General features: G+C 42.5%; 1 protein-coding gene across 1 annotated transcript; it reads right to left on the bottom strand.

The window, feature by feature from the left end:
* Positions 1-9,309: 9,309 nt before the first annotated feature.
* Positions 9,310-9,693, bottom strand: LOC124669263. Its single transcript, XM_047205910.1, has one exon. It carries the CDS (start codon positions 9,580-9,582, stop codon positions 9,310-9,312), a length of 273 nt encoding a protein of 90 aa, XP_047061866.1. The 5' UTR covers positions 9,583-9,693.
* Between the last annotated feature and the right edge of the window lie 852 nt (positions 9,694-10,545).

The following is a 10,545-nucleotide window of genomic DNA, read 5'->3' as shown; positions in this document are numbered from 1 at the left end:
TGAGTATTTTTAGACAACCTCTCTAACATTTGGTCAATAAAAGGTAAAGGGTAATGATCTTTCTTAGTAACCTTATTAACTTTTCGATAATCAATGCACATTCTATACCCTACAACTACTCTTTGAGGGATGAGCTCATCATTATCATTAGGCACAACAGTCATTCCTCCTTTCTTAGGAACACAATGCACAAGACTAACCCATCTACTATCAGCAATAGGATATATAATACCTGCTTCAAGAAGTTTTAATACCTCATTCCTTACCACATCCTTCATCTTCGGAATTAGACGGCGCTGATGTTCAACAACAGGCTTTGCATCATCTTCCATATTGATAGCATGTTGGCAAATAGAGGGAGAAATCCCCTTCAAATCATCAAGAGTGTAGCCAATAGCTCCTCGGTGTTTTTTCAATATCTCCAATAACCTTTCTTCCTCAATATCTGAAAGCTTAGAACTAATAATAACATGATATATTTTCTAAATCTTCAACCGGCAAGTCATGTTTAAGAATAGGTTGACGAAGGAAAATTTCATCAAGCTCATTTCTTTCTTCCCTAAAGACTTCACTCTCACTATCCTCCAGATGTTGCTGCAAAGGATTATTAGGAGCAAGAGCAATAGATGCACACTGTTCAACTCTAAAATCATTATTAGGCAAATCAGCTTTATATGGAGTTTTGGCAAATTTAGAGAAATTAAACTCATAAGATTCACTAGCAAATTTAGTAACAATTTTTTCCTTCTTGCAATCTATAACAGCTCCACAAGTATTTAGGAAAGGTCTACCAAAAATAATAGGACAATACTTACTAGCAGTAGAACCAAGTACCAAAAAGTCAGCAGGATATTTAATCTTACCACATAGAACTTCCACATCTCGAACAATACCAATAGGAGAGATAGTTTCTCTATTAGCTAGCCGAATAACCACATCAATATCTTCAAGTTCACAAGAACCAATTTCATGCATGATCTCCGTATAAAGCTCATAAGGAATAGCACTAATACTTGCACCAATATCACATAAACCATAATAACAATGATCACCAATTCTAACGAGAGAGCATAGGAACACTAGCTTTCCTAGACTTATTAGGATGCGAAACAATATTAGAAGCATCTTCACGAGAAAATAATATGACCATCTTCTACATTTTCGAGTCACAAGATCTTTAACTATTGCAATAGCAGGTTCAACTTTTATTTGCTCTTCAGGTTCTACAGGTTTCTTTTCACTTTTATTAACCGCACTATTTATAACAGAGTACTCCTTCATTTTAGCAGGGAAAGGAGTTTTTTCAATATAAGCCTCAGGAATAACATGATCAACAGTTTCAATTACTACACATTTATTTATAGATGAATCAATTTTATCTTTATACGGTTCATGATACTTATCAAAATTCTTCTTAGGCAATTCATAATGAGAGGCAAAAGCTCTATAAAGATTTGCAACAACTTGAGAATCAAGACCATAAGTAGCACTCATATTACAAAATTTATCAGTATCCATAAAAGCTTCAATGCATTTATAATCATAATTTATACCTGACTCTCTATCTTTGTCGTTCTCCCATCCTTCAGTGTTCTCCTGAATCCGATTAAGAAGGTCCCTTTTAAACTCTTCTTTGTTGCGTGTAAATGATCCGAACAAGAAGTATCCAGCAAGGTCTTGTCTTGAAAAGATAGTCTTGCATAGAAATTATCAATAATAACATTACCGGGAAGCTCATGAATGGGGCATTTGAGCATTAAAGACTTCAATCTCCCCCATGCTTGGGCAATACTCTCTCCATCATGAGGCCAGAAATTATATATGCGGTTCCGATCTTTGTGAATTTCACTTGGAGGATAGAATTTAGAATAGAATAAGGGCACAATGTCCTCCCAATCAAGAGAATCACCATTCTTCAGCAATTTATACCAATGCGCCGCTTTACCAGACATCGATATAGAGAATAGTTTCTTTCTAACTTCATCCATAGCAGTACCTGCACATTTGAATAACCCGCATAATTCATGTAAAAACAATGAATGATCACCAGGATGGACAGTTCCATCCCCTTCATAGCGGTTATCCATAACACGTTCAATAATTTTCATAGGTATTTTGTATGGGACCTCTTTCTCACCTGGCGCCTCATCCACTACCTTTGCAGTAGTAGTAGATTTTCCAAATAGGAATTCAAGAGAAGATCTCTCCATAATGAATTATAGCAACGAGCGAGAAATAAAATCAGCACAAACGAGTAAAAGTTTCCCTTACCAATTCCACTTACCAATAGCGCTTCACTCCCCGGCAACGGCGCCGAGAAAATAGTCTTGATGACCCACAAGTATAGGGGGTGTATCGTAGTACTTTCGATAAATAAGAGTGTCGAACCCAACGAGGAGCAGAAGGTGTTGACAAGCTGTTTCGATGAAGGATTCACTGTAAATGCTCACAGACAAGTATTCAGGGGGTTTTGATATAGCAGATAAATAAAGTACGAGTAAGTAAAATGCGAGAGAAATAATTGCAGCGAGTGGCCCAATCCTTTTTAGCACAAAGGACAAGCCGGTTTGTTTACTTATAATGACCAAACGTTCTTGAGGACACACGGGAATTTAGTCTAGTGCTTTCGCTTCATATAGCTGATTAATCTTCATTGTTTTGATAAGTGTTGTGTGGGTGAAGCTATGCTAATGCACCGCCCTTCCTAGGACTAATACATACTTATGATTATACCCCTTGCAAGCATCCGCAACTACAAGAAAGTAATTAAGATAAATCTAACCACAGCCTTAAACTCTGAGATCCTGCTATCCCTCCTGCATCGATATACCAACGGGGGTTTAGGTTTCTGTCACTCCGGCAACCCCGCAATTGGCAAACGAGTACAAGATGCATTCCCCTAGGCCCATAAAGGTGAAGTATCATGTAGTCGACGTTCACATGACACCACTAGAAGAATAACACCACAACTTAAATATCATAACATTGAATACTAACCAACATAATTCACTACTAACATTTAGACTTCACCCATGTCCTCAAGAACTAAACGAACTACTCACGAGACATCATATGGAACATGATCAGAGGTGATATGATGATGAATAACAATCTGAACATAAACCTTGGTTCAATGGTTTCACTCAATAGCATCAATAACAAGTAGAAATCAACACCGGGAGAGTTTCCCCTATCAAACAATCAAGATCAAACCCTAATTGTTACAGCGGTGACAAGGTGCAGCGGTGGAGATGGCGGTGATGATGATGAAGATGATGGTGATGATGACGGGGATGATGTCCAGCTTGATGACGGTGACGATGGCGTCGATTTCCCCCTCCGGGAGGGAATTTCCCCGGCGGATTCCTGCCCGCCGGAGAGCTCTTTTCTCTCTGGTGTTTTCCGCCCCGCAGAGGCGGCTGTGACTATTCGCGACTATCCCCCGGAGCTTAGGTTTTCGGGACGAAGATGTACGCGAAGGAGAGGAGGCCAGAGGGGGCTGTGGGTCCCCTCCTCACAAGGCGGCGCGGCCAGGCCTTGGCCCGCGCCGGCCTATGAGGTGGGCCCATGGCGGCCCTCCTCGGCTCCCCATTCTGGCTCCCTTCGTCTTCTGGAAAAATAGGATTTTTTATATAATTTCCGTCAATTGTTGATCTTCCGAAATATTGCATTCTGACGGCGCTTTTTCCAGCAGAATCCTAACTCCGGTGCGCGATCCTCCAATAATCATGAAACATGCAAACTAGATGAAATAACATAAGTATCATCTCCAAATATGAAATATATCAATGAATAACAGCAAATTATGATATAAAATAGTGATGCAAAATGGACGTATCAAGGCCTTTCCGTGTCGTACAAATTACAAACTATCTAGGCATGTTGAGCCTTTCCTATATTGATACAGCTTTCCTATTACAACTATATTTTCCCAACTAGTCTTCTGGGCCTCCAAAGCTTCGAGTCCACGGGCTTCATGCTTCTTTATATAACCAAGGTATTTTATTCGGCATGCCTGCTAGGCATACCTATATCATAATGGAAAGACCTTTGTACTTCGTGGTATTAGCTTGGAGAAAAAGGTGATCATTCGTGGCGTTCGGGAGACCTTCGTGGTAGCCCGCATCTCTCCGACGTGATGTACCTCATCTTGTTTGGGGGAATATGGGAATACATCTTTGTCTCTACATATCTCGGTTATCTCTATACCCGAGTTTACTTTCCTTGTGATAGCCATTATGCTTGAAGTACATATATCATGATATCTCTTGTGCTACAAATATCTTGTGTCTATCTTGCTTAGCTTGAGTTATTGTTGTTGCACTTTGTTGAGCCTATCATATTTAGGTTTTATGCTTGTAAAATAAATGTTAGTTTAATTCCGCATTATTACGAGCCAAATCCGTAATAATTTTTAAAACGCCTATTCACCCCTCTAGGAGACATCTCATCCTTTCAAACCCCAAATAAATTATCATTAAATTCTCAAAAGTAAAATGCTCTAAAATTTCAATGAAATATCTTTAAACCACAATTTAGAATCAAATATTTTGTAAAACCATGTAAACAAATTACGTCCATTTCTGCCTCAAGATCTAGACATATTATTAGCATTTCTTTTTCCCAGCACTTCTAACATCTTAATTGAGAACTTTACATTTGACCTATATCTGAGACCATATATCTCAGTTTAAAACCATAGATCATCGACTGGACGTGCCCTTGGTTCTACCATCCTAATAATCTAATTTTCTGTTTATACCAGAGCGTAAGTTAGTACGGCTCAGCCACTAGACTCCCACCACCAACGTCAGATCCATCCCACTCCCATGTACGAGCTGTTGGCCAAGGGGACCCCGCGTTTTATTGTGCTGAGGCCGTTGTGAAAATTCAACTCATCTGTTAGGCTCATGTGCAACTAGTGTGCATGATAATGTACATGAAAATTCACTACCTTTGATAAATGAACTCTAACATGGTTAGTTTACTTGCGGGGATCAATTCTAACGGTTCTTATTTTTTTATGCTAAACATTTTTTCTTATTTACCAACCATTATTCACTATATATAAATTGTTTGACTGGTTTAAAATACTTTTAATTTGTTTTGCCTATATCTAACAACATTAACCACATGTAATAACATAAAGTTCATTTTGATACAATACAATTAGTTATTTTTTCTCTAAAAGGAGGATTGCCCCCAGGCTTACCATTGAATGATACACACAACCATCAATCAGATCTATTATCATAAAAATTAAACAACAACAAAGTAATTGTCCTTGTCATAATAGTTATTTTAAGTAATTGTCCTTGTCATAATAGTTATTTTATTCTTAGTGTTTGTTTGATACATCTCAATGAACACAATTATTTCTAGTACTGAGAAAGGATGTAAAACCACACATTATAATTTGTTTGTTTATATTTAAGTGGCTTTAAATATCTTGATACATGGGAGATGACTATATGGTACATGAGTCTAACAAACTTTGAGTGTCCAATATAATTATGTTACTTGGTTGTAAGCAATTCGACATTCTAGAGTGTTTGAGATGTCAATAACAGTTTACTCTAGCCCTCCCAAGTATTGACAATAAGGAGCCAGTAAATTACAAGCTCTTTAGGACCCAAGCGCATAGTGAGAGAATTGCAGAATAACACGTGTTCACTAACTCGTTGGGACTCCAAGATATGGCTTAAAATTAGAAGAAATAAGTGACAACAAAATAAATTGAGTAGTTGATACTCATCCATATGGGCATCAAGTCCTATCATTGAAATGATATAACACATCTCATTAATACTCCATTGGAAATGGTGGGCGCATCACCCAACCTTTTTCCCTCCTCGGTAGGCTAATTCGCTTGATTTTTTCGCCCACGAATTTCGTCTAACGTAAAAAAAAAACTCTATATAAATAACTCCCCTAGGCTTCCTCGAGGAGAGCGCTGCGAAAACACTGAAACATCAAAACAGAGTTAGAACCAGTGAAGATTGAAGGGGGAAACTCCACCGGAGCTGCCGTCGGAGGGACCTCTACCTTCTCCAACGTCTCCATCATCATCACCATAACGAAGAGAGAGTAATCCACCTCTGGACTATGGATTTGTGGAAGTTTCTTGATTTATTTCTCTCTTGTTCTTCATAGATCTAGTACCATGTGAGCTTCCCGACATGATTATGGTCATATATGTAATTCCTATGTGGTGGATCTTTATTCTATGATTTGATATATGAGATTGAAAACATATTATATGTAAGATGTATTGATAGATGCATATCATGTACCCCGTTCTTATTCAACTTGTATGCAAGAGCATGTGTCGGGAACTTGTGATGTCCATATGAATGTTATCAAACACATGTTAAAGTTCCACCAGCATTATGTCTTTCACGAATTGTTTGTGTCCAGTACAACTTATAAAGAAAGTAGACAAGTGAACACATGAACCCGAGTCCATTTTAAATCACAAGAAACACCTTTCCAACACAATTACAACATTTTATATTTTATGCAATTTATTAATCCAAAAATACAAAAATACTTTTTTCAGTTGCAAACACACAAAATTAAAAATAACCATCTCTTTATTGCTTTATCTTTCTTGCTTAGTTTACTTACTTGACTTCGTTTTTAGTTATATTTATATTTCATATTACTAATATAAAACTTTGTGTTTGACAACCACACGGTGGAGTTGGGGATACAAGATAAAAATTTGTGATTGACAACCTTGTGCTTTGCAACCTTGTGCTTTGCAACCTTGTGTTTGACAACCTTGTGCTTTACTAATATGAAACCTTGTGCTTAACAACCTTGTGCTTTGCAGGTTGCTAGAAGAGGAAAATAAGAATTCAGCCTCTAGCCAATTTTCCGAGAGTTCGATATAAATCCTCGATTCACCTTTTCGAGGAAAAGACACTTGCTACAACACTCTGCACTTGGAGGCCAACTGGGTTGGTCCATCACAATGCAACACTCTGCACTTGGAGTCCCAAAAGAGGTGCTCAGAGAGGTCAGATGTGAATCGAAGGCGACAGATTGCGTAGAAGATGGTGTCGATTCGCTCGACAAAGAGCATCTCGGCTCAATTCACTTGGAGCAGAGAAAGAGGAAGGCCGAGGAATGACCGTGGCGCTTCCGCTTCGCTCCTGCTCGCAACCCATGCCCCGCCGTCACCATCAGAGGTGCTTGATTTGGGAGCTAGGGATTGCCCGATTTGGGAATTTTTGTTCTAATCGACCGTGGGATGGTATTGTAGAGTAAATATAATACAAGATGTTTTCAGAAAAAATCCAAACACATGCATGTGCTATTTCGCAACATGTGATGCCACATGTCGTCCGCTGATTGGTTCTGGGGTTTTTTGCAATTACGTGTCAAGTTTGTGGACAAGTGGAACACATTTTGCAAATAGTTGGAGGTGTTTGCACGTTAAGACAAGTTTGTGTATGCGTGCTGCTAACTCAAACTAAATCGACAAATGACTCCTTTAGCAATGCTATCAAAATTCAGTGTCAATGATTCCAAACAAAACGATTTTATCAATTATCATGCCAATGCACAAAGTCCAGAGTAAGGAGCTTTCAAACAAAAAAAAGAACTAAAAGCTTTCAAAAAAAAGTCCATAGTAAGGAATTTGCTTCTCAGAATGTATTTGCCAATGATCTGTAGCGCAGAAGATCGAGCCACACAAACTAAGAGCACTTCTAGCCGCACCCTCCAAATCGCGTTCGGATAAAGCACCGGGTCAAGCGTTTGCAGGACGCCGCAAGATGTTGTCGATTTTGGGGGTGTTTGTTTCTAGCCACATCCTCCAAACGAGGCCCCAAAATATGTAAATAATAAGAAATAAAGCTTTTCCATTCAAATTTAATTGTATTTTACGACTTTTTATTGAAAACAGAAAGGTGATCGCCCCTAGCCTACTGTCGGCCCTCGGGGCGTTTGTCAGCCCCGCCCCATCGTTGCCTCCCTCCCTCCTACGCTTCTTCACTGCCGCCCAGGGACGGAGCCAGCTTCCTACCTTGAGGAGGGCAAAATGATGTTGTAAAGTTGATGAGGGGGGCAGAGTTACTAAATCATCAAGAAATCAGAGCTATAGTGAGTGGTGCTCTTCATAAAATCCAAATCATGGGGGTGGCTAAGCACCCCTCGCCCCCCTTCTCTCCGTCCCTGCTGCCGCCTCCCGCCGCTCACTCCGCTGCGCGCTAGCCAGAGCTTAGTGGGTCATCGTGTCCGTGTCCTCCAGGAGCCGCTGCCGCAGCGCCTCGTTGGCGTCATCCTCGGCCTTCTTCATCATCTCGAAGGACACAAGGATGGCCCTATGATCCACCGCCTTCTCCGGGTTAGGCCCGTCGTCGCTCCAGTCGTCGTCCGACTCCTCCATGGCCGCCGCCTCCTGCTGTTGTTGCTGCTCCGTATCGAACGTCGCGTGGGCCGCAAGCTCCACGTCAGTCAGGAACTCCGCGTTCATCGCCACGTTGATGATGTCATAGTCAGTGGCTTCGTTCTCGTTGAATTCGTCGAAATCGTTGGTGTTGGGGATGTCGGGGCACGGGGGTGGATGCGGAGGTGGAGGCGGTGGCGGAGGAGCCAGGCCGCCGCCGGTGTAACTCAGCATGGCGCGGGTGGTGGCTAGGAGGCAAGGCATGTTTTGGTGGAGGTCGAGAGAAGGATTACCGGCGGCTATGGTGGCGATAGCGAGCAAAGGCTGCCTTTTTTAGCCGGTGGCGACGCGGGAAGAGGTGGGGAAAAACGCGGAAAGTGGTGAAGGCACGCGAAGATGCGCGGGAATGTGAACAATGCGGTGACATGCGCAGGAAGCGCAGCACCGACAGGACGTCTCTTCTGCACCATCCTGAAAATCATCGTCGCCATTAAAACAAAGTTGCAGCTCTTCGATTTATGTCGCTGATGAGGCTAACCCGTCACGCGTGGCGAGGTTTTTCGTTGCGTCTGCCAAGCTGCAACGTCCCTTATTTCTCAGGGATAGGCTCACTGCGCCGGATAGAAAAGGGTTTTCGGGTGCGGGGTTTTTGGGCACATGGCCAGGGACGGCCAAATGTCCGACGGGAGCCAAATTCTTTTGAAAACGCTTTGAAAGACGCGGCTTGGAATGCTCTGAACACTTGGAACCAGTTCAAAGCAAATGGACAAGCAAGGAAATGTTGAAACTCAACTAAGTGGCTAAATTTTCATCATCATCATCGTGGTGGTACATTACAATGGGGGGCAACCAGCCAAGTCGCAGGCCAGGCCACTGCTGCAGCAAAACACCGTCCTTAGCAGTCGTAGCTACTACTAATTGGGTCCCCAGCAGCTGAGGTACATCACCGTCCTCAGCCCTTCTTCCGCCTTGTGCGCTCGCCGCTGCTCTGCCACCGCCGCTGCAGAGGCCGGAAGCTGCTTCTTGCCCTGGGAGACAGCGCTGCGGGTGCTGGCCTTGGCCTTGGCGGCCCGGTGGATGGATCTCAGCGTGTAGTTCCATCGGCAGAGTCCGGCCTGGTCCTTGAGCGCCTCCACCGCGCCCACGCTCATCGCCACCATCCACGATGCCTTCGCTCCAGCAGCCATCTCTTCTCCTTCTTCTCCTTGCTGAGTTGGTCGAGAGTGGAAAGTGATTTCTGATCGCTGTGTGCTTGTGTCAAGTATTGGACTTGCAGTAGAGAGAGAACTGGTTCGATGCTTGTTCTGTTTGGAGTGAGGAGTGTGGGTAGACTGGGTTATATATACTGGAGACCTGCAGCAAAACAGGAGGCTGCAGACGCTGGTTTGCCAGGATACCGGGTGCTTGAGACACTCTGCTTGTTTACGCCGCACCTCTTCGCTGTCGTCTCAGTGCAGTGGAGTGGCTGCCAACGTCCTCTCGCCTTTGTCTGCGGCAGATGTGGCCAGTTTTGTCCCTTTGCGGCCATACCAAGCCGGCCGCGATAAGAGAGGAGTGACGCGTAGAGATTAGAGAACGTGCGTGAAGATTCGATTAACATAACTAATTAGCAAAATGAAGAGATAATAGCACCGGTCATACATAAACTTGTGAGGTGGGAGCAAATTGGTACAGCTACTTGCAAAATGTGATGGACTGGTACAACAAAGTTGTGACGTGGGTGTTGTTAAGCTTCATGCACTAGCCACTTGAACCAAAAGTCCGAACTGATGGAAAGGGCTAGGCAATCCACATAGACATTTCATAACACCCCCACTCGCGTGTGACGAGAGAAGAGAAAGTCAACACGTGAAAGAAGAAGAGCACATCGAAACAGGGCATCAGCGGTGGCTAAAGAGGGGGGGGGGGCAACAACAATTTTTAGGCTTAATTGCGAAAACCATGTGAAAGCCAGGATTTGAACTCGAGACCTGGGGCTCTGATACCATGTTAAGCTTCATGCACTAGCCACTTGAACCAAAAGTCCGAACTGATGGAAAGGGCTAGGCAATCCACATATACATTTCACAACAGGTGCAAGTTGGTATGAAACTTTTCTAAAACGATATGAGTTTCTTGCAGAATTAGTGAGGACTTGTGAATCTGAAACG

Source organism: Lolium rigidum, chromosome 7, assembly GCF_022539505.1.
Source record: "Lolium rigidum isolate FL_2022 chromosome 7, APGP_CSIRO_Lrig_0.1, whole genome shotgun sequence".
Lineage (NCBI taxonomy): Eukaryota > Viridiplantae > Streptophyta > Magnoliopsida > Poales > Poaceae > Lolium > Lolium rigidum.
Note: the sequence above shows the minus strand (reverse complement) of the source record. Positions and strands in the feature narration are given on the sequence as shown.

Excerpts from the sequence above, each read along its gene's own strand:
- LOC124669263 (XM_047205910.1), bottom strand. The coding sequence starts at position 9,582 with ATGGCTGCTGGAGCGAAGGCATCGTGGATGGTGGCGATGAGCGTGGGC.